This window comes from Hylaeus volcanicus, chromosome 8 (genome assembly GCF_026283585.1).
Source record: "Hylaeus volcanicus isolate JK05 chromosome 8, UHH_iyHylVolc1.0_haploid, whole genome shotgun sequence".
Lineage (NCBI taxonomy): Eukaryota > Metazoa > Arthropoda > Insecta > Hymenoptera > Colletidae > Hylaeus > Hylaeus volcanicus.
The window spans coordinates 15,444,067-15,467,483 of NC_071983.1; the positions used below are offsets into that span (position 1 = coordinate 15,444,067).

Genomic DNA, 23,417 nt, shown 5'->3' on the forward strand with positions numbered 1-23,417 from the left:
AATAAAGAGAGATTAACGGATTTGTTCGCGACTTACTCTGACTACGTTTTCTATTAGCTCTGCCGGAAGTCTCGGTTCGTCCGCGGCTGGCTGATATTTTTGCAACAACGCCCTGACTTGAAGGGAGTTTAGCTTAAAACAGGTGGAGCTCAATGTAGCGAGCTCCTCCGCGTTATATTTCGGCGCTTGAAGGAGATGCGTCGCTTGCATGATCGTCGCCAAGTGACACTGACTCGCGAGCTCGAGGCCCTGCCTCTCGGCCCAAGTCTCGAGAGCGTTCAATCTCGCTTTCAGTCGACGACCGAACCATCTCACGCACAAGTTCGTATTCGAAACCAACGCGTTAAACGCGGTTGCGTTTATCGTGTGGAACAGATGACTGAACAACTGAATCGTGAGAGCAGCGTTCACTCTGCACCGCCTCAGCAGGGCCATCGTACTCGAAAATATTTGCAGAACTCCGGCTTCCTTCGCGGGCTCGTCAGCGTCGGCCATAAACTGCGACATCGCCGGTGCAAGTTCGAGCGATATGCAGCGCACCAATGACGCGAATGTCGCGTGAACCGCCTCCGTCAAAATGTCCTGAGCCCTCGTCGAAAACGCCCCAACGTGCCGATCGTTCTTCAGCATGTGCAGAAGTTCCGATCCGTTTGCTAGCCAAAGAGCCAAAGAGGATGCGTCCATGTACCGTTCCTATCGACACGTTCAAGTCATTGAAAAAGAAAAAAAAAACACTCGAATCATAGGTATACTTTTATCATTAAAACGGAAACTCGTTACAAGAACACGCGACCTTCTCCTTCTCCTTCTCCTTAACCGTTACCTGTATCACTCGCTGTATCATACCGGCGACATTCGCCAACATCACCGTCAATCTGTGCGCTCTCTCCGTAGGTTGTAACTCCGGTCTGTAATGCGTGCTCGCGCGATATCTCGCCGCCAAGTAAAGCGTATACGTTGGCGCGAGTTTGAACTGCGGCGCCGACGGCTCCACGTCCGTGATCACCGCGTGGAAAAAGGTCTCTTCCGTTTCCTCGAGAAACTCTAGCACAGCTGGCAAAATCGGATCTGTCCCGCGTGGTTGTCGATCGTTTTGCAACGTTCTATCGAAACAGGGAAAAATATCGATGTTATTCTTTGCTTGTATTCGTTTCTTCATCCCGAGTGAAATTCACCCTCGTTACGAGGATTCTCTGGACCGGAGTCGCTCTTTTATTAGAGATTCTCGTATCTCACCTTCTCCCCTCCTCATCGCATTCATGCCAATATTCGTGCTGCCAGAGATGGACAAAATTCTTATTATGAGACAAATTTCAAGTAACTCGAGATGATAATTGAATTCGACCCATCGTTTGTTATTCAAATGAAATTTTGCTCGTCTCTGGCACACAGACAGCCATCCATTCACGGAAGCACGCATCTCTGTGCGCGTATCCACTTTCCTCGAGACAAAAGCGAAGCTTTTTGTCCGACGATAAACCACTGCTCGTTACCTGTTACCGTCCCTGCTGCTGGTGAGACTGGCAGTCTCAACGTTCCCATCGAGATCGAAGGTAGTTTCGTAATTGTGCGTGGATTCCGGCGCGTGATTCGGGCTTCGAGCGAGGCAAACAGCGGCGGAGGCGGACGCGGTGGATTTGCTCGGACTAGACGGATGGGACGGTTGCTCTTGACCCGGTTGACCCTGTCCTTGAACTTGAATCTGCCCCCCGTTCGGAGTTCCGGATGCAGACCCGTACCTTTCCGCGTTCGTCTCTTGATTGGTCAAGTCTGGGGAGTGTCTACGGTACAAAAGCAGGCCGCGTGCAAGAGAAAAAGAAGCGAAACCAATAAACGGAAAAAAACGAAAGATACTCGAAGATGCTGGGAGCCATTCGATGGCTCCTCCGTCGACCGCGCTCGCTCGCGACCGCTCACCGGAACACCAACCTCACGAATAATGTAAAAAGCGTGCTGACTATTCGAAACGCGAATAGTCTCGTCTACTGGCTACATCCTTATACTCTCTCACCTGATACTTCAAGCGCAGACAGTTCCCCTGGAGTTTTCCCACTTTTCATTTAACTTTCATTTCTAACCTACTCCCTAATTCGTCTTGTTCATTCACGAGTCGCTACGTGTCGCTTCTACGCGTCTAACCGTCTACTCGTTTATTCGTTGTTCCACCCAGTGGCACGTTATACCTTCACGGGGCTCCAGGCAAAATAAGATTCGGAGACCCCCATCTACAGAAAATATTTAAAGGAAATATTTTTAAATTCGATACTATTCGTCTATCCCTCGTAGAAAAACTTAACCGTATATTGCGTGAATGTACTTTAAAAGTCGAGGTTATCGACATTTGTTTGTCGCAAGAAAATTGATCGAACAAACTTTCTCGTTGTACGCCGATTTTGGAAACCTCCTCTGATCGAAGTTTTAGGTATAAGTCTTGTTCGCTTCAAGGATAATGCACCACTGGTGCATTTCTACCGTGCATCGTGCGTCTTGTACTGTGTATCCTATTATGTTCATTCCGAGCGGAACAACGAACAAGCGAGACTGTTATTTTCTAACTGTAGCCAACGCACTCACCGATCGTAGCCGTATTCGATTTGTCTCCCAGAATCGTGTCGTTGTCTGATTCGTTCTTCGGGTGCTGGGTCGATGAATCTAAAGGTATGCAGTCGGCCGAACTTGACTATCGCTCCGTTCTATGAATCCAGATGAAGAAGTGAAAAGTTAGGGTATTTTAGATGTATTAGGAGATTGCATTGAAAGCCGCTGTTTTTTCGTGTTTTTTCTGCATTTATTTCAATAGTAAAGTATGTAAAAGTATCAATTGAAATATTGGCCCTCAAAAGCTACTACTTTTTTCCACTTTTCTGGCAAAAGTTGAATTCCGCGACGAAAGAACGGTTTATCTTCCGAGCTTATCCATTCAGCAAGCCAATGTTCAACTTCTTCGTAATTACGGAAACGCGTGTCTTCCAAACCATGTTGCATCGATCTGAACAAATGATAATCACTTGGGACCAGATCTGGAGAGTAGGCTGAGTGAGAGAGAATCTCCCATTCGAACTCCATCAGTGTTTCTTTTATAGTTCTAGCAACATGAGGCCGAGCATTGTTGTGGAGAATGATCACTTTTTGGCGATTTAATGCAATTGATGGTCGTTTTTCTATCGAATTATCGTGTAAACGCTTCAATTGTTGGCAATAACGTTCCGCGGTGACTGTTTCATGTGGTTTTAACAACTCATAATGTACGACGGCTCTCACTGCCTACGGTATTCGCAGTAAAATCCACGTATACATAAATAGCGGCTTTTAATGCAACTTCCTAATATTATGTTTCATTCTTATGCGATACCACTGGAAAATTGGAGGTTCTCGGGTATCGGAGGTATCGTTACCTGAAGTATCGTCGTCTGATGTATCCTTTGATTGTTAACGTATGTATGAGCGTCTCTGGAGCATGGTGTAAGGGTAACGATATTTTCGGTAAAAGCGATCACGCAATGCCTTGGCATAACTGTTGGCCCCGTCAAAGTGAGGGTTTGAGCTTGTACTGCCTGCGGACCTATAGGCCTTTCGGACCCCACCTCCGTCACATTAGGCTGCAACCGGTGCCGCGTACCGGCTCCATTTGGAACGTCGCTTCCATCGGGATTCAGTTCGAGTAAAAACGGTAGTCTCTCGTCCTCGTACCTGACACAACAATAAACATTTTTCGTAACAATTCGTTCAACTGTACGACTGCTTCGACTAACTACTATGCTAAACGGTCCCCCTACGATCCTTATTTCTCCAATTTTAATCCCTTAACCTACGATTTACGTTCCAACAGTCTGGGCCCAAAACGTAAACAAGATCGCTCAGCCTTCGAGCCATTCCGCGGTTCGGCAAATCGGACCTACGTTGTACCATTTGCGCACTACTGTATGTGTAATATACGAGGGTCGTTCAGAAAGTAAGTTTAACGATGTTAGCGCTGGTCTTGGTGAGAAGGTAGAACTACAAAATTTTAGGAAAATGTTCTCTCATTTATTTTGATCAGTTTCGTGTGTCGTAGACTCTGGTCGGTCGATTGTCGCGTGTTTTGTAACATTTTATAATGGCGATTCCGTTAAAATTTGCGTCCAAGTGTGAACCGCGTAGTATAATCCGTTTTTTTACCGGTAAAAACTTCACAGCCACAGAAATTTATCGAGAATTATGTTCTGTTTACAGCGATAAATGCGTGAGCCTGCAGATGGTTACGCGTTGGCGAACAGCGTTCCTAAATGGCCGCGAAGAGTTGCACGATGAAGAGCGCCAAAGTGGACGAAAGTCATTACGCCTTGGGAATTCAAAAGCTTGTTACTCGTTATACGAAATGTATTGAAAGATGTGGCGATTACGTAGAAAAATAAAAAATTGTCTGAAAATTTGTTAAATGACCTTGTTTTTGGAGTTTTGACCACTCTTTCACAGCGTAATTAGACCGTTAAACTTGCTTTCTGAACAACCCTCGTACAACTGGTATAATTTTATGAAATATTTAATAAGTAATTACAACCTGATGTATAATAATAATTGTGGTAGATATAATACTACAAAAGATTTAGTATCAATTAATAAAATATAACATAAATCAAAAACATAATTAGTATTTATACAAAAATCAATAATAAAAAATTAGCGACCAAGAATAACATGTACCTGATTGTGATCACATTACAAATCGCGACCGTCGTACTACGGGCCATGCCCGTAATGTTTACAATTGGCGCGACCGATGTACTACGGGCCAAGACCGTAATATTTGCAATTGTCCCGAATACAAGACTACGAGTCTCGCACGTACTTATAAGTTAAAGGGTTAAGTAACAACCGCGTTCATACTTTGCACATTATAGACCAGCTACATGCACGAGCACGCGCCTTCCAATCGAGATGATAAGAAGAATTTGCGAACCATGCCCGTACTCGAATCGAATCAAATCTGTCTTGCCTTAAAGATCACCTTCTGCTTCCTTTACGAACCTGTGGTCGAACTCGTTCCATTTGCCGCTAGGTTTTTTCTTGCGTTTCCGAGGCACGTAATCCGCAGGTCTTCTACGCACGTGGAACATAATTGAACCTAAAAGCAAAGGGAAAGATTCGCTTAGATTTTATTTTATTAAAAAATGTCGAGAGCATTCGGTATCCGCTATAGACTCAAGCTCGTCGGTCGAAAGCAACGACCGCTTCGAATTTGTTGTCGATATCGACGCCAAGTCGTCGTGACATCTTAGACATTGCGTGCCCAACTGACCTACATAGTCCACGTGCGTCGACACAAGCGCATTTTACTTCCATTTCCTACGATCGATACACCGACCCGTCGAACGATGCTTCCCATTGTCGAGAATGTGAAAGCATCGCAAATACAAAGAACCCGGACGGAAAGAACACGGACAATCAGGAGCCGCACTTTGCCGAAGAGGTCCTTTTTTAAATTCTTTGAATTTGCAGCTACTATAATTCAACCATTGTTGTTACACAAAAGAAATAGCAATCTTTTGCTATTTCTCAAGCATGGAATCTAAAGGAGAAACTTTGTTTGCAAGGAGAGAATAGTTTAAAGGACATTCGAGTGGAGTTACTTTCAGCTGACATAGGATCGATGTTGAATTACATTTACGCGAACGGTCTGCACTGCTTTAGTTGATATACACGAACGCGAAGAACATCGTCGATCGAATCGATCTACCTATACAACGGTTACGTGCGTACATACAGTGTACACCATGATCGTCAACTTTGTTCCAGTTGTCGAGGATACGCGTACTCGACGACGACTCAGGGTCATTTATTATTGGACACGAGAGGCGAGATTCTTACGTCTGATTCCCCAATCCATCATCTTGCGTAAAACGCGCCGATTTTTCAATCGTGGTCCCTGATTGCTTGGTGTGGTCCCCTTTAGGATGGACGATGACGCGTCAGAATTTTGGTCCTCGACGTTTCACGGTCGCTCCTTTAAGGCGAGGAAATATATTCGAGAAAATATACGGAAAAGCGCGACGCGAGAAATATACGGCGTTCGTCTTCCCTTTCTTCGATTTACAAAAGCTTGTACAAAGAGCTTGGTCGTGAAAAATAATGTTGTTTCCCTTGGTGATTTGATTCTCCTCTGCCCGGGATGATATCGCTGTCTGCCCTCGTTTCTCCTTTAATTTTCTTCGACTCGAACGTCTTCGATTAGGATGAGCGGCGCGTTTTCACACCCGGGCAGGTTGCGATGAGAAGGACGTTAAGGATCACCCCATTTCGAAATGTATCGTAGTCGAGGGCGATCGTCTCGATATTTCGACTCTCTATCGTGTACTATTCGACACGCTGCACCACGGCCTGCGGTGATTTTCTTTCACGCGCGATACCGTACCATCCTGTCCGCCGATCAACTGATTTCGAGGCATCGCGACGATTAATCGCAGGGAATTGCTGGAAATCCAAATTGCTGGCCAAGGTAAATGCAAACCCTTTTCCTTTCCTTTCTCTCGTCGCACTTGCAGCAAACCTTGCGTCGCGACCAAGCTCGAATCACGACTGACAGAAGTAATGTTGCATTACGTCACAATGTTGCGCGACTGAACTTGAGCATTGCAGATGGAAACGAGGGTGGTCGGCCAGTCGTTGGATCGTATGAACGGACTGAGGAACTAGCGCAGGCGCGTACACCTGTCGATATATACAGGAACGACCAAAGTGTAAACACGCGACGATAATCTCCCGATGAAGCGATAAAGCGATAAATGTCTCGTACAAAATGTTGTACCAAAGTTTCGCTTATAGTAACGATACAGGAAGTATTCCAAGAGGATATCAGTTAAAATAATATCTCGTATAATATCTGTTTAACTATCAAAAATGAATAGGGGTCTTTTTTTAACAACCACGTATCTCACTTGGAGTTGTGCGATTGTTCACAGTGAACATCCTTTAACGGAACGAAATTTGTATAGCTTCGATCGCGAGATCAGCGTGTTTACACTTTTGTTCGTCACTGTATGCATGGATACGGGGTGTTTCCTACTTGTCCGGCAAAATTGTACCATATACCATACGCTACATATGCGTACATATCACATACGTACGACACTTGTCGATCAAGCTAAGTCGGTAGAAACGCGACCACGTTGCCGCGTAGTCGGTACGCTGTTTCATCGTTCTTCGTTGAATCAATTTCAACGATCTCTTCGATATTTTTTTCAATATTCACTCGATTCCATTCCCAATCGAATAGTCGGACTTTCTTTAAAATATCCGAGCTAAACGAGCGTTAGAAGAGTTCCACGACTGTCGACACCCAATACCGCTCATTAACAAGCTTATCCCTCCGACGAACGCTAATAGCGTTCGATTTCTTTAACTGGAGCAGTCGTCGTACAAATTCCATGCTTCTTAAATGTTAGGACTTTAAATCAACTTACCCCGTGCGGACGGATGATTCATAAGAATGGCCAGAGGACATTCGTCGTCGTCCAATATGTATTCCTGCTGCGTTCCTCCGCTCACGTTCTCGCTGTTCACCTGTGCGACATACATAAAACAAAGTAATGAGGATTTGGAACGTTCAATTTTCAACTAACGTACGATACTTAAAAAATAAAACCGAAAGCAATTACTCGAATATACACTGTACACGTACTGTACACGTTTGAACGGTTGCTAACGTAACGTGATGTTCCAACTAAGAAATATGAAATATCTCAAAGTGTTACATCATATAGCGATACTTTTATGTACAGAGTGATAAAAGGAATCAATCTACGATTACGTTGCACAGGAATCCGTTGAAGGAATTCAAACCGACCTGCACGAGACAATATTGTTGCGGATCGACCTTCTCCAGACCGTATTTCGAGAGCATTTCCCGTACGACCTGAACCGCCGAATCCCGAACGCTCAAAAGCAACGTTTTGTACGGGACGTCTTTGCAGAGCGCCTCGCCGTAAATCTTCAACGTTCCACCGGTATCGGGGCCGCCGTCTTTACTGCGAAACTGCTGCAATTTTCTCTCCAGCTTTTGTTGACGTCGCCTTCTCATCACAGCTTCCGGATTCGAAATGCTCCTGGTAAAACTGGTTTCGGGTAGCTCTGAAATAGCAAGCAACGTTTCCTTACCAACACTTATCGTTTCAAACATCCCTCTAAACCGTCTCAACGACGCGGCAACAAGCAGGATCCGATCGATAATCATCAAACAGGCTTGAATCGCAAGCCGTTCGTCGTACCTATAACAATACGGTGTGTGCACGCACACACGTGCTTACCAGTATAAAGTTTCTCCGCTACTCCATTCTGATCTACTGGCACCGCGTTTTCATCCTGTTCCAGGCTCTTCAGTCGACTGAGCTTCTCTTGCTTCTTCATCTGCTTCTTCTCGCGTTTACTCAGCTTTCTGCGAAAGCTGGATCCGTCTGAACAGGAAAAACCAACGCCTTGAGCATTGGTTTTGTCGTCGATTCTTCTTAAAAGAAAACGTCCTTCGCGGTCGTCGATGTGCCAGTTCAATTGCACCAGCAACGGTTTCTCGTCGAGCCCAAGTTTCCGTTCTTCTGTAAACGAATCGCAATTTAGTCGGTAAATCAGAGCTTAGGATTCTGTATGTGCATAAAAATATACATGTATAAGCTAAAGATGCAGATTTCGGTTAAACTTTACTTTGGCGGACCAACAATTTTTAAGTTTTTTTTTTACATAAGCCTGTAGATTTCGGCAAGTGGAATACAAAAATGCTAGTTTTCGGGCGAGGAATCCACTGGTTCAGAAGTTATGAAGAGTTAAAGGTGAATCTTTTTACCGTATTTGTCAGGCAATTTAAAAGTTGAATTCGTACTCTAGGGCGTGCCCTCCCCGAGACAATAGGCCCAAACCAACTCTGTTAACACGTTAATCGCCACGTCACCCATACATGGGTGACAGTGCTTTTTGCTGAAGAACTAACAAAATTAATTCTGAATGTTGACTGTCAAAGAAAATAAATTTTAACAAAATCCTTGAATTTCGATGAAGTTACAAATATAAATACCACAATAAATGTTTGATTACGTAGTTTTCAAAAGGCTGCAAACAAAATTTAATCACAGTAGAAATTGTCGAGAGTATTATCCTGGCAGTCAACGTGTTAATTCGAAATATGGCAGTTTTCAAAAATAGGCATAACAATATAAAAGTAGTACATAATGTAATCCGCCACCATCGAGAATTTGTTTCACCGACAGGGTATGGTTACAAAACAATATGACGTCGAAAGTGTCAGTCAAATACGATAAAATGCCACTTTTAACTGCTCATAACTTCTGAACTAGTGGATTATTCGCCTTAAAATTAGCATTTCCGGATTTTTCTCGACAAAATCTACAGGATTATGTAACAGAAACTTACAAATTTTCGGTCCGTCAAAGTAAAGTACAGCCCAGATTTCTTCTGTGTAGATATATTATTAATACTACGTTGGGTAACGACGCGTAAAATCTTAATTTCTTAATTTTCTGTAACGTCCAAAAGGGAGCTTTAGCTGGTGCGTGACGGTCGATCGAGATCTATGTAGCGCTCGTGTTCTGTTTTCTGTTTAAAACACGAGCGAAAAGAAGAGTAAAAAATGTGAAGAAAAAAAAAGCAGGGAGAGGAGCGCGAGCACGTTAATCCCGTATACATTTATACTAGAGATCCCTACTTCACGTGTATCAAAATATCCGGGTACACGGGTAATTAATGGATCCGTGTTTTAATCCGTGTATTTTTAATACACGGGTACGTATCGAAATCCGCCAACACCCGGATATCCAGGTACGTACACGTACATCGAAATACACGGGTACGCACATTGACTTGAACAGTTATTTTAACTAATAAATAAAGTTTTACAAATTACACTGAAAAATGTATTCTGTTATATTTCTTCATTCTTCTTATGTTTATATTTGTTTTATTTATTTGATTTACTGCTTGTCAATTTTTTCAAAATTAATAAGGATCATTATTTTAGAATAAAAGCTTTTGTTACATAAAAGTTTGTATATAAGAATAATTGGATACTGTACCCGAATAATTCGATGTATGCGTGTCCGTATATTTCGATGCACGTGTACGTACCTGGATATCCGTGTATTTTGATAGCCGGGTACCCGTGTATTAAAAATATCCGTGTTCGTAATCCCTTAATACACGGTACACGTGTCCCGTTCAAAACCGTGATCTCTAATTTATACCTACTCACCACCGTTCTCATGAATCTCGTAGAGAGCGTACTCTGGAACCGAAAGCATTCGCATATCTGGACGGAATTTTTCGATAAGAGTTTCGATCACCGCTTGACTGGTCGCGTCTGATGCTACTCTGATGCACTTGGTCGCGACTTTCTGACCGCTGTCTTGAAAGTAAAATCTCATTACTCCGTGAAACTCCAAGTCCTGAAAAATCGGGCAAACGTTAGAAAATAAATCTCGATCGAAAACAGAAGCAGGTAGAGAAACCCTTTGATCAGGGCAAGCGAAGGTGAACGATATTTATTCTCCGATTATTTCGTGACTTTGATTAAAAGGTCTCTAGAAACAGGACGAGAACTCACTTCGTTCGGTTCCGAGAGCTCGAACAGATCCAAGCGATTGGCATTCCATTGTTGAATCACGCCACGCAGTGCCTCGCGTTCGGCCTTCTTACTTGCCAACTCCGTGGCCATTCTGGAAAAATGAAAACGAATCAAGAACAATGCAAATATCCAATGTAAATAAACGTTCGAGATCCCAATGTCCCGACGATAATAAGCGTCGCTTCGCTGACCTTTGTCGGGTACGTATAACAGTGGCATTTCTTGTATCAGTGTTTCAACGGTAACTTCTTTAAATATACTTTTTTACGCGGCGACTATTACAACTACGTCGTGGATCGACGACCTGTAACGATCGATCTGGATCGATCGTCTCGCCGACGTCAAAAATCACCAGTGTCAGCCTCGGTTTACAATCAGTCGTTATTGGACAGTCTAAATCTCGAGTAAAATACGCGCGAGGCCAGCAACGACGGTACGTCATACGTCTTGTCACTCGTGTAAAAAGGATGCACCGTTACACATCGATGCTTCTCAATTTCACCGCGATTCGCTGGCAGGCGTGCGGCGCACCCGTCTTACGGATATTTTCATTCCCATTATCGTTTCTTATCTGTAGACTTAAAAACCCGACGACGATTCGAGGATAGTCGCGTTTTCTCCGGGCTTTCTTTATTTACCCTCGGTGTGTTTACTCGGAATTACGCGTGGCATAAGAAGCTAGAGACGAAAGAGAGAAGCTTACCGAGAAATCTCCCCAATGACGCGTGTCTTTTGCGCATCTAACCGAGAGAGCGGGGGAAAATGCATGATGGAACGGACATGGTCTCCGAACGATCGGTAAATCAGAGTCGCGAAGCGTTCGAGAAATTGCAACCGAGCAACAAAGCAAAGGGACTTTTGTCGCAGTCGGCAGGAAAGGGATCGGTTCGGATCGGTCGCGATCGTCTCGACTCGGTAATTCTCGGCTGCGTACGTCGAATCGAACACGGCCGACTCGACACTCGGAGTGGAACGCGTCGCAGCGAACAAGTCGCATACCATGCATTCCTATCTCCTTCGACGGCGTTCGGTCTTAAAACCTTAAAAGCGCGCTCGAGTAACTCGAACACGCTCGAGTACCCTCTGCACGATAGAACGACAGCACGATACAACCACCCTTGCGACTCGCGATCATCCCATTGCCCACCTACATCAGACTCACGTCTGACCGACAGCCGATCGTTCTTGGCGCGAAATTCCACCCCGAGGAACACGCCTACGCGATCTCGTTGCATTTCGCATTTTATTCCTTTTTCCCGCCGTCTTTCGTAATCCAATTTTTGTCGCAAATTGAGGTTAGGTTGGAAAGCGACCACTGACTGTCGCGCACCTTTATACGAATCATTTATCTCTACGTATCCGTATTCCAATCTGTACAATAAAAACGTTTAATAGTAATACTACGGTTTCTAAACAAGTTGGACAGTCGATTCGTCAATGCTAATCGCAAGATTACCCCCTGTTTTTGTCACAAATTGAGGTTAGGTTGGGCCTAACAGCCACTTGTTGTATCTCCCATTTGTATAAACGATTTATCGATACGTATACGTATACTGTACCAATCTGTACAATAAAAACGTTTAATAGCAATATTACGGTTTCTAAACGAGTTAATTCTAAATGAGTTGGACAGTTGATTCGTCAATGCTAATCGCAAGATTACCCCCTGTTTTTGTCACAAATTGAGGTTAGGTTGGGAAACAGCCACTTGTTGTATCTCCCATTTGTATAAACGATTTATCGTATACGTATACTTATATACGTATACTGTACCAATGCGTAAAAATGTTTAGTAATAATAGTAATGATAACGATGATAATTTGTTGGTTTCTAAACAAGTTTGACAGCTGATTCATCGATGTTAATTGTAAGATTACTATCCTCCTAATGACGTAAAAGCATTAGTAATACCGTGGTTCCCGATAAGCTTTCGACTCCATTACTTGGCAGTCGAGATAGAAAATTGATATTCGAGTTTTTCGCTTCTACTTTTCCCATTCTACGAGCGAATTTCTTGTTCATTCGCGATATGTAGGTCAGGAGAATAGTTGTCACACAAACAATACCGAGGAGGAAAAGTAACAATAATAAACGTGGTTAAAGGGGCAGCTTTCGTGCGTTGCATAGTTTTCTAAAAACGAACGTTTTACCGTTTTCAACGATGCCAGGTGACCATACCATGAAAACAATCGTTAAACATCGGTTACTCGAAGAAATAAATCGTATCGAATTTAATGAAATGGTGAAGTAGAAAGTAACGTGCCCCGAATACTGTTAAAACTGGAAACGAATGGAAACCGACCAATCGAAAGGAAAGAAAGAAACAAAAAAAAGGACAGGAAGTACTTGGATGCGTCATCGTACTTACTCTTCCGAGACTGTCATTCTCCTGATGCGGTCGAGCGAAATACGGCGGATCCAAGAGACGTACAACGATTCGAACGAAACTTGACGCCACGAAGAAAAACGCGACGGAGGTTTTGTCGTTGTCGATTTACAAAGAGAATACTGGCTTGCATCGAGAGTATTGAAAACAACGTGATCCGGCTTCGAGAATCCTCAGAGCTGTAGAGGAAAGGTTGCGTGCATGAAAAATCTTCGCTACGCTCGTAGTTTCGCTCGGCTGTCGTTCATCGTAGTAGCTTTTACGACGTATTCTGTTGGTCCGGGCATGCACGTGAACAATCTTCCCGTTGAATTAACTTGACAGTAGGAAAATGCATTTCTCGAAATCTGTCCGAGTTCCAGCATTTTTCCGCTTTGGGAAGAGAGCAGGCATTTAATGGCTCCAACGCTACGCACCACGTTAGCGGGAACACTTTTAAGTCCGTAGGCTTAGTCCACCTTGCGAACGCGACTGTGAATTCCACTTTACCTTCGTTTACGATGGTTTAACGGGTCTCTACGAGAAAAATTAATAATAATTTTACACCAGGTATTTGAAAAACAACGCCACACCCAAACAGTACTCGAACACAACCGAGTGCTACGATACCCAACCCAAACGTATCTCTCTTCACATAATTACTAACGAACTGACCGACGCGAACGGACTTGGTAGAGCTTGGGGCCCCAAGAGTGGGAGAACGTTACGTCTTGTTAGTCTTGCTACAGCCCTTCTCCACCGATCCTACTCCCTCTCCGGTTGCCCCCTTCTCCTCCTGCTCATTCTCTACCCCTACTTTCCCTTTCCCTGTACTCTGTACTGTACGCTGTAGACTATACCTGTACTGCTGTACTCTAAAGATGGCGTGGACTGCTACTTTTGAATCACGAGTGATTCAATCACGTTCATTCTCAATCACGATGATTTTTCACAGTGATTCGTGATTCTTCGTGGTCGCGTCTGATTGGTACAGAACAATCTTTTCACTTTTCACGAATTATGTTGTTCTTAGGTTATATATGTATTATAATATGGTCTAAAAGCAATGTTAATATAATTTTAATACAATTTAAATTTGACTCATTTGTAGTTTCTTGAATTTCCGCTAAGGAGAAATAGTGGATACACTAACGATAATAACACTGTCCAACACGATTTTTTAAATTCCGCGATATCCACTAGGCGATTCTTATAGGGTTCCTCGTCCTAAATACGAATCTGAAAGTGAAATTGCTCCATCACCCTTAGTTTTCGAGAAATACGAGATTTTGTAAAAACGGTCGATTTTTAGAGAAAACGTAGTACTACTTGAAAACTACGAACCCTAGAAAGTTCTATTTAGTCTTAAAAGATAGAGGAGTGTTTTCTAAATATGAAGACATATTCCTTTAGAATTATCTGCTCTTTTGAATGCCTGTAAATGAACAGCGAATTTCAAAAAGGTGATGATGCGTGAATTTTTCACGAAATACTTTTGTATTTTAATGAAGAGTTATTCACCTAGGTCGATTTTACACTACGTTATCGGATTCTGCAAACATTTCTGAAGAGAAAACCACTCGCGGCAAATGTTGGAACGGTTTCTAATCCATACGGTTCGACAAAATGTCAACTCGGAACGCATGAACGGTGTTTTGCCGCTGCACAGCCATTGCTCGCTATGTTTCGGTCAGTCAGGGCCGTCGCTACGGGATTCGCCTAATCGGTGCCACGCGCTATCAGTTTTTCTATTACATTTTTAATATTTCATTTGTATTACATTTTTAATATTTCATTTATACTGCAACTCAACAAAACGGAGACAATTGTCCACTGTTTAAATTTTAATCATTAATCTTCCGTTTTTGTATCTTCAATTATTCGACTTTTGCTAATTTGGTATTGAGCAAACTTTATTTAAATCTAAATTGAATTATTTAACAATTAATTCAATCTGTAATTGTATATTTTGTTGTTAATTTTTAATGAAAACTGCTACCTATAAAAAATCTCTCTTTAGAGCAGAGTTTACCCCCCCCCCCAAACACTAACTTAAATAACAAAAGATGAAAGTATCGAAAAGTAGAAACATTAAGCTTTAAAATGGTTTTCTATTCGTCAATATGGGGCGAATTTTAACAAAGTTACGAGAATTTGATGGTTATTATTCAAGCGCGTGGCGACGATTGTGCAGAACGCATGACGACGGCCCTGATTCACCAATGTAAAGCGAGCGAAGCCTGCGCGCCGGCAAACAGAATTCTTGCATTCTTAATTAATATTTTCTGGATCTGTACGAACTAGAAAACGTTCCAACATTTGTCGCGGGTGGTTTTCTCTTCAGAAATGTTTGCAGAAACCTATAATGCATAGTAAATTCGATCTAGACGAATAACTTTTCATTAAAATACAAAAGTATTTCGTGAAAAGTACTCGCGTCGCCAACTTTTTGAACTTCGGTGTTCATTTACAGGCATTCAAAAGAGCAGATAATTCTAAAGGAATATGTCTTCATATTTAGAAAACACTCCTCTATCTTTTAAGACTAAACAGAACTTTCTAGGGTTTGTAGTTTTCAAGTAGTATTACGTTTTCTCTCAAAATCGACCGTATTTACAAAATCGCGAATTTCTCGAAAACTAAGTGTGATGGAGCAATTTCACTTTCAGATTCGTATTCAGGACGAGGAATCCTATAAGAATCACCTAGTGGATATCGCGGAATTTAAAAAAAAGTTTAAATTTGTCGGACAGTGTAGGAGGTTTTAATTGTGAGGTGGTCTACAAATGTGCGTCACAGTCGACTCAATTTGAATATTTCTTGTTGAAAAAATTTCTACAGACTACTCAAGTATGTATGAAAATAGGATAAAAAGTTCTATAGAATTAATAATTTTTTTCCATCCTAAAAAAATTCACGAAAAACCGTTTTTTTTAGACCTCTTAATTCAGGATACCCCCTTAATAGTAACGATAGTAAATTCAATAATCGAACTACATGTTTTTATATTTATGAAATATCATTCGGTCTCGTCTACAACGATACGAGAGAAAACGTATCCAATTTTCACCGTAGGGCTTCCTTCGTAACTTCATTACGTATTGCATCATTAGTCGCCAAACGAACTCGTAGCATTCCGTACCCTCAAATCGGGAAACGTCCAAGGTAATGATATCCGACAACTTTGATGATCCCGCTCGTTCTATATTTTTCCCTTTTTCATTTTTTAGAGAACGTTCGTTTGGGGTATCGGTCGCTACACGTGACACGCGAGATCTACAAAATCTAACTGCAAAATGGTCCTCGTGCAACGCATTTAACTACGTAATAAGTAATAACATTACGCCATCGAGTTACCAGAGTTGTGTCGAGGGTGGATGCCTGACGATCTGTTTATTGCCCTTAACTAACCGCTTCCTGATTATTTCGTTCACACGAATATGTCAAACGAATACGTATGCACGCATTTACTTTGCATCTACGGTTTATTCGAAAAGCTTCGAGCCTCGTCTGCCTCGAGCGTATAACTCGTTCTTAAAAGCTTTTACGATGAAAACCGACAAACGAAAGTCCAAGTACCACGCCGAAGAAACGAGTTCCGAGGACGGTTGTTTGCGAGTGTATGCACGCCGGTCGACGTCTCAACGTCTCGGCGCTCGATCTGTTTTATTATTGAAGCAACCTTTAGAAACGAAACCTTTAGGTTCGGAAGAACTCTTTTCACAGCTACACCGAAAAGATGAGCTTGGGAAAAGTTCATGAAAGCCGTACGAAGGCTTTTCATGCGGTCATCGTGACACGCGAGACACGTTCCTTTCTTTTCTTCTCTTTGATGTCTCTGCTAGCATTGCCATTTACTCTTCAATACCCACTAATCAGTTCCTATTTTTTTAAAAAAAACGTAATATGTACAACGATACCGGTCGTGAACTACGTACCAAATTTGTAATAAATGAAAAACTTGACGTCTGGATCCACGCATTTCAAAGTGCGCGATGCACGTAATTAAAGAGAAAAATGAATTCTATTACTTACTTATGGGATACAAATATTACATACATTTTTTTAGCATTAATTCTGTTGGCCGATTACAACGTACCTCTGTCAAACGAATCGTTCCTTCCTCTTGGAAAATAGAATAAAATTTTGGCGTCTATACGTGCATCACTCCTCGTGGTCTCAATTTCATTGACATCGCGAGTAAGTACTTCCATTCGACGAGCATACATTACCCACCGCTCTTTTTACAAGTGTACTCGAGGCACAGACACTTCAATTCACGACAGGATTTCGATAACGATAATCCAAACATAAATGCGCGATTATTACGAACAACGGTCTCGCAAAGCATGTTCTCGCGCGCGCGCGCGCGCAAGCGCAAGCGCGCGTATGTTCGCGCGAATGCAAACGCTATAAACACGCACACATGTAAACGATACGCGATTCTACCCAAGACCGGCCCTCACACACTCTCGCCGTTGCCAGCTGACACAACGATCGAAAAAGCCGATATTACGATTGCTAAGAATGACTCCTAGGCGACGAAAACCTGTTTTTTCTCGTCCACGCACACGAACACGCGTTTTCAAACTTTGTAACTGCTCTAACAAACTTTTCGTAAGTTCCGACGCGAAACCATTGCGAACGTACCGTCCTATACCACCGCGTGTCGCATACTAACGCGTCAGAGAACCACTGACTGAATTACGAAATGCGCATGCGCGACACGTTCCTGCCAGGGACGACGCAACTGGGCGCAACGATATAACGCGACCGGGTACTGTCTGTCGTTTCATGAGTATAGGGTGTCCTAAAAATGTTGTAACGCCTTGAAAGGGGTGGTTCGGGAGGTGATTTGAAACAACTTTTTCCTTGGCGAAAATGTTGTCCGAGGCTTCGTTAAGGAGATATTAACGGAAAACACTGACCAATCAGAGCGCGAGTATGCCGGTTGAGCGTAGGCAACGCGCTAGGCGGCTGTGCTCATTTGCTACCGCGACCGCTCCAACGGTATACGCGCGCTCTGATTGATCAGTGTTTTCCGTTAATATCTCCTCAACGAAGCCTCGGACAACATTTTCGCTAAGGAAAAAGTTGTCTCAAATCACCTCCTGGACCACCTCTTTCAAGGTGTTACAACATTTTTGGGACACCCTGTATACATGGACTGCTCAAGCCTACTCTTTATACACTAAGCAGAGCGTAATCAACATCTCCATACCAAAAGTGAGACTTGACGTTAATGCGCATGCGTCGAATTCGAGAACTATAGCAAAAATTCCATCTCGATGACAGGCTGACTGCAGCTTTGACCAATGGTCGAAGAGTAGTTCCTTTGAGTATATAGAAATATACTCAATATACATTTCTATATACTCAAAAAGTAGTTCGGCAAACCGTCCAAAATTTCAATTCGCGCCTTTCCCCACTGCTATCGCCCATTGACTATAGCGCTTGCGCACAACTGCTTACTCGTAACTTTGGCATGGGAGATGTTGGTTACGGACTATACTATAGCTTGAGCAGTCCATGTATGTATGGTCGAAGATAAAGAGTAGGCTTGAGCAGTCCATGTATATATGGTCAAAGTTTGAAACTGATCGGTTGCGCCGTGTACGATCGGCCTAAGAGTTGACCCATCTAGTCGACAGTCTACATACCTATTTACTTCTTACTCGTTTCCGATTGCTTTTACTTCTCTAAAAGATTCTGTAACTTTTTACTTACTTCAGGTACGCCGAGATCCTTAGAATTCCTTCACAACTTTCGTCGTTTATCTTGCACTCTTTTAAAAGCAGGTGCCAGTTGCACGAAAATTTTTTCATAGATGTTTTGTATCAAGTGATTCATATCGACTGACACTCGACTGTACATCGCAATTGGAAAACTGTACAAGTTACGCTAGAAAAACTGCATTCTTAGAACATCTACTTTGCATAATATTTTATAATTTTGCACAGATTATCTCACAGAAAAAACGATGAATGAAAGTAAGGTGTCGAAGGGAAATTTGCAGTTCAGTTTCTAAGATCGCTACAGTTTAATTGGAATCGCCAATTCCAACAGGTGTCGCTTCGTCGTGTTTATGTGATAGTAGTAAATCTTCAAATTCAATATGTACTTTTTGTTATCAGCCACCAACAACATTTGAGAGATATTTTTAGTAACAATTACAATAAACATGTTAGAAATGTAGTGAGAATAAAATATAATGGATTCAAAGTAAATTAAAGAAAATATTCTTCTTCTCATCCTTTGTCAAATCGTTTATTTAATTCCAGTTATCACAATCACAGTATACATATAACTGCTAATGCTAATAGGCACAGTGGTAGGCACTTGACAACCTAGATATGTATACATATTAAACGTTAACAGATTTTTTATCGGATTCGGTTGTTTGCAGCCATGTTTCTACGAATGTTATTTAATATGGTATCAATATTATCAATTAAAGCATTCCACTATTATGCGTAACACATAGAAGTGGATGGGAAGATGTAATACTACACACTACACACTTCCATAAAGTCTGCTTTATAGCCCTACACACTGACGTAAGGCCGTTGCGTGATGAAAATGGGTGAGAACGAGTAGTGTATAGAAGCGGCAGAATGACAGTTTTTTATTTAAATTTATGTGTAGGAGAATAAAAAAGATGGAAGATGATACCGATATTTACGGAGATTTGCCAAGTTTCGAATTAAAATATGGCGAGAAAGTGAGTATCGTGAAGCAGTACTTCGTTTTTTACAAAGTTAGGTTAAGTTTAATATCACGGAATCATATGATACCCACAGCTTGCGTCAAAAAATGAAGAAAATGTTACGCCCGATCGCATAACATTAGAGAAACAAGTAAAAGAACTCACAGTACAGTTGGAAAATTCCCGAAAGATTAACAAAAATTTGGAGGTTAATATGGTCTCCTTATTGAAAACCGCCAAAGCTGAAATCGCACGGAAGGATAAGATGATCGATGAGTTAAGAAAAAAGTAAGTAGATGTTTTTCTTCTTACTCTCGTTACGATATTTTCTTGATAAACATATAATAATTATAGGCTCGACGATGTAACATTTAGGAGGGCCAAGTATGCTAAGACAAACGAGTACCGTAAATCGAATTTCCGCGAAGCTGTTGTGAATATCTATTGCAAGCCTTCTGATTTTCCTGTATCTGTTAACGAAATCAAAGAGGAGTCATTTGAACCAGATACGATGCATAATCCGACCAAAGATCCTAACTTAAGCAAATCCACTTTAACGCCTATCACGCTCTTTGGCGAACGGTTACGTAAGAGGATCGCGGATGAGCAGTATTTGGAAAGGATGGAGAAACAGTCGAGCAAGTTTACCGTTAATGGTAACAGTGCTGTGCACAATGAGGGTTACGTAGCTGAAAGCGACAAGGAAAATGGTTCTCTGCACGATACTAATTCTTGTAACACGAAGGAAGTCCAGTCCCTCGTAGGTTCTCAATATTCTGAAAGCGAACCAACAAAGAACCTTTTGATAATATCGAAAGTTATTACAAGGGAGAAAAATGAACCAGAAAAGGTAAATCATACAGGGAAAAGAGCAAACGACGATACAAGTACACCTGTTACTCTGAAACGAATCAAATTCGAGAACGAAGAGTATCTCACAGAAACGGTAAAAACAGAAGGAAACGACAGGATTGCCGTTGAACCCGACAAAAAGCACGATTCCTTAAAACTTACAAAAATTGAGCATTTCGATAACTTTACCGAAGTTAGACTCACCGCAAAAAGTTCAGATATAGAATCTAGTCGCAAATTGAATACAGAAGTTAAAAAATATGGTTATCGTAATGGTGGTACAGTTAAAAGGGAAGAGAGAAAATATATTAAAGACGAGAATGATATATCGTGTGATAAAAAAGTCGCGAAAGAACATTCCTTGAAACGGCATCACAAGCTCGGATTAGAGGAATGGAGCGCGGGTCATCGTTCCAACGCGATAGCGTGGAAAGACGATTATCGAACCAACAATGTTGAACATCATCGAGCTAAACACAAAGAAGATCGTCGCGTGACTGGTACGGACGATCATCGATCGCGCGCGAGGTCGACCTCGTACAAATCCTGTCGGGAAGAAAAATACATCAAACATAAACACAACAAACATGGCTACGGAGAAAGGTTTGAAAAGCATGGTTACGGAGAAAATCATGGAGACAAAGTTGAAAAGCATTACAATTTCCGAAGTACCAGCGTGGATAAAACGAAATTCTTCAATAGAGAAACGCGAAGTCCGAGAAACACGACGGGACGTTCCTCGATGGACAGGAAGATGGGTAACTCGCAGATTAGCAGTCGTTACGACGATTATGGGTCTCGTAAATTGAAGAACGACGATAGAAAGAAGCAAGACGAGAACAGCGGCTGGCCGCATCGAAAGTCTGGCGTAGTCAAATCTACTACACGTTCGAAGCATTGCGAAGTATCGAAACGCGAGAAGAATCGAGAGAAAAGCCGCGAAAAGTGTGGAGAAAAAAGCAACGAAAAGGATGGAGAAAAAAGCAACGAAAAGGATGGAGAAAAAAGCAACGAAAAGGATGGAGAAAAAAGCGTCGAAGAAAGACAAAACCAACCTCCGCCAAGGCCCCACCAAGTGAACTTGAGCTCGCAGAACTACGTCGATCTAATACAAGATTCGAATGAGTTCCAAGACGGTGAGATTAGTCCAACAGCGTTGAATATTAACCTAAACGAGGATAACGAATGCAACGAATCTGGAAATCGCGGAAACGATAACGACGAACAAACTGTGTCTCCTTTAGCGAATATAGGAGAAGAGGAGCTTAAAGACGACGAAGGAGTACAAGTACAAAATGAATTTGTCGAAAAATCGGACGCATCTACCAATGATGTTTCATCGTGTCCACCTATCGTAACTGCTTCGTCACCGAACAAACAATGCTCGGAAAATAATGAAAGTATCGAAAACGAAAATCTTGAGAATATTGAAAAATTTATTCGCGATTATGCTTCCGACAGTGAGACTCACGAGAAGACGCAATCGTCGTCTGGTGTCGTTCTCGCGGAACATGCCGAAAGAGAAAACGGAGAAATCATCACTAAGTATGCAAAGGAATACCCGTTGACGAACGGCGAACAGAAAAATTCTGAAAAAATTCACCTACCTGAGTCCAACGTTGAACAATCACTTACTCTCCACGCAGAACAAGAAACGAACGCGAAACTCCTTACGGCTGAATCGCGCGATACATCTCTCGATAAAGATCGTATAGAGATGCAACTAGGGTTAGCAACTCCTGTGAAGAAAGCGGAAGGAATCGAATGTGAGCTGATAAATTCCACCGAGTTGTCGCACCACGATTGTTTATTCGTTAACACGGTAGAGAAAGTGTCGTCGGGGTGTTTAAAACTAAAGGGACTTTCGAAGAATATCACGGTTGACCTTGAATTGCCCGATAATGAATGTAACGTCAACGATAACGGAGATAAGGAAGTCTGCAGAGATTCGGAAACTGGTAATGATAACTTGGACAATTGCAACGACGATAACGTTATTCGAAATGGTCCCGAGAACGATTCGAAAGGAGAAAGCACGGTAAAAAATGCAGACGTACACGAGTTAAATATATCACTTGGCAAGTCCAATATTACAAACGCGAAGATTGCGCCGGCTAACATCCATGGAAAAGTAGTTTTATTCGCGCGCCGCAAGAAACCAGTATGCTTAGCGAATAACAACGCAAATATGACTATTGTCATAAATAACACCAGTGATAGTAGTACGAATTCGCTGGATGCGAGTGATTCTTCTTTAAAGTTAAGAACTTGCAGACGTTTCCAACAAGATAATAGCGATGTAGTTGGTACTTGAGCAACAAGAATCTATTGAAAGATGAAGTCTGTAAGGGAACACGAGGGTTTAATTAACATTTTTTGCGTTTTAAGTGTCAGTAAAGTATAATACTCGACCGAGAATGCGATGGTACTGGACGATCGAAACAACTCTGTTCACGACTGTTAGCCACGCATTAGAAGAAATTAAAAAGAAATTATGTAAAAGTATGTAAATAACACGTGTACATAATATACAACAGTCGAACAGTAGAGAATGGTACCTTAAAACTCCTCGCGTATAGTTTACAGAGGGTTGCGTGCTATTTTGTTTAATCTATGTTTAAGCCTTTTAACTTTAAGTAATATTAGGGGTAGAAATTAATTCTATTCCTTTATATTCAATTATTTACAACTTTAGATAGTCGAATACAGAGGCACAGAATTAATTTCTACGCCTAATAAAATAACATTGTCACCGTACTATCTCTCTGTCCTCAACGACCTCTCAAACATTTCTTTCGATGTTTCATTCGAATAAATAATACCATAAAATAACTTTCCTGTCGCTTTTAATTTGCGGTTACGATGGATTAGGTTAACGCTTTACCGACCG

General features: G+C 42.0%; 2 protein-coding genes across 12 annotated transcripts in view; one reads left to right on the plus strand and one right to left on the minus strand.

Annotated features, from left to right (window-relative positions):
• The window catches only part of LOC128880702 (afadin), a 28,942-nt gene extending 11,307 nt beyond the window's left edge, over window positions 1-17,635 (minus strand). For 3 of the 10 annotated variants that reach the window (XM_054131052.1, XM_054131051.1, XM_054131049.1), the window contains exons 1-12: window positions 11,307-11,386; window positions 10,583-10,694; window positions 10,232-10,424; window positions 8,283-8,567; window positions 7,823-8,106; window positions 7,440-7,539; window positions 5,008-5,104; window positions 3,396-3,690; window positions 2,575-2,693; window positions 1,494-1,781; window positions 824-1,103; window positions 37-693 (exon numbers count right to left, since the gene is read on the minus strand). In XM_054131052.1, the coding sequence (XP_053987027.1) occupies window positions 37-693; window positions 824-1,103; window positions 1,494-1,781; window positions 2,575-2,693; window positions 3,396-3,690; window positions 5,008-5,104; window positions 7,440-7,539; window positions 7,823-8,106; window positions 8,283-8,567; window positions 10,232-10,424; window positions 10,583-10,694; window positions 11,307-11,371 (2,775 nt within the window). In that variant the 5' untranslated portion in view covers window positions 11,372-11,386. Of the gene's footprint in view, window positions 1-36; window positions 694-823; window positions 1,104-1,493; window positions 1,782-2,574; window positions 2,694-3,395; window positions 3,691-5,007; window positions 5,105-5,847; window positions 6,573-7,439; window positions 7,540-7,822; window positions 8,107-8,282; window positions 8,568-10,231; window positions 10,425-10,582; window positions 10,695-10,794; window positions 11,217-11,306; window positions 11,427-12,972; window positions 13,507-17,068 lie in introns of those variants that run through there. The other 7 variants (XM_054131043.1, XM_054131046.1, XM_054131042.1 and 4 more) reach the window with 7 other exon arrangements.
• Window positions 17,636-19,246: 1,611 nt separating this feature from the next.
• Window positions 19,247-23,359, plus strand: LOC128881626 (myb-like protein X). 2 transcript variants are annotated; one of them, XM_054132878.1, is made up of 3 exons: window positions 19,247-19,690; window positions 19,770-19,963; window positions 20,051-23,359. In XM_054132878.1, exons 1-3 carry the CDS (start codon window positions 19,607-19,609, stop codon window positions 22,839-22,841), a joined length of 3,069 nt encoding a protein of 1,022 aa, XP_053988853.1. In that variant the 5' UTR covers window positions 19,247-19,606; the 3' UTR covers window positions 22,842-23,359. The 2 variants fall into 2 exon arrangements, with proteins under 2 accessions (XP_053988853.1, XP_053988852.1); XM_054132877.1 differs by having other exon boundaries at window positions 19,248-19,690; window positions 20,030-23,359.
• The last annotated feature ends 58 nt before the right edge of the window (window positions 23,360-23,417 follow it).

Excerpts from the sequence above, each read along its gene's own strand:
- LOC128881626 (XM_054132877.1), top strand. The coding sequence starts at position 19,607 with ATGTGTAGGAGAATAAAAAAGATGGAAGATGATACCGATATTTACGGA. Across the intron at positions 19,691-19,769 it reads AATTAAAATATGGCGAGAAA|CTTGCGTCAAAAAATGAAGA; the intron begins GTGAGTATCGTG and ends TGATACCCACAG. Across the intron at positions 19,964-20,029 it reads ATCGATGAGTTAAGAAAAAA|GCTCGACGATGTAACATTTA; the intron begins GTAAGTAGATGT and ends TAATAATTATAG.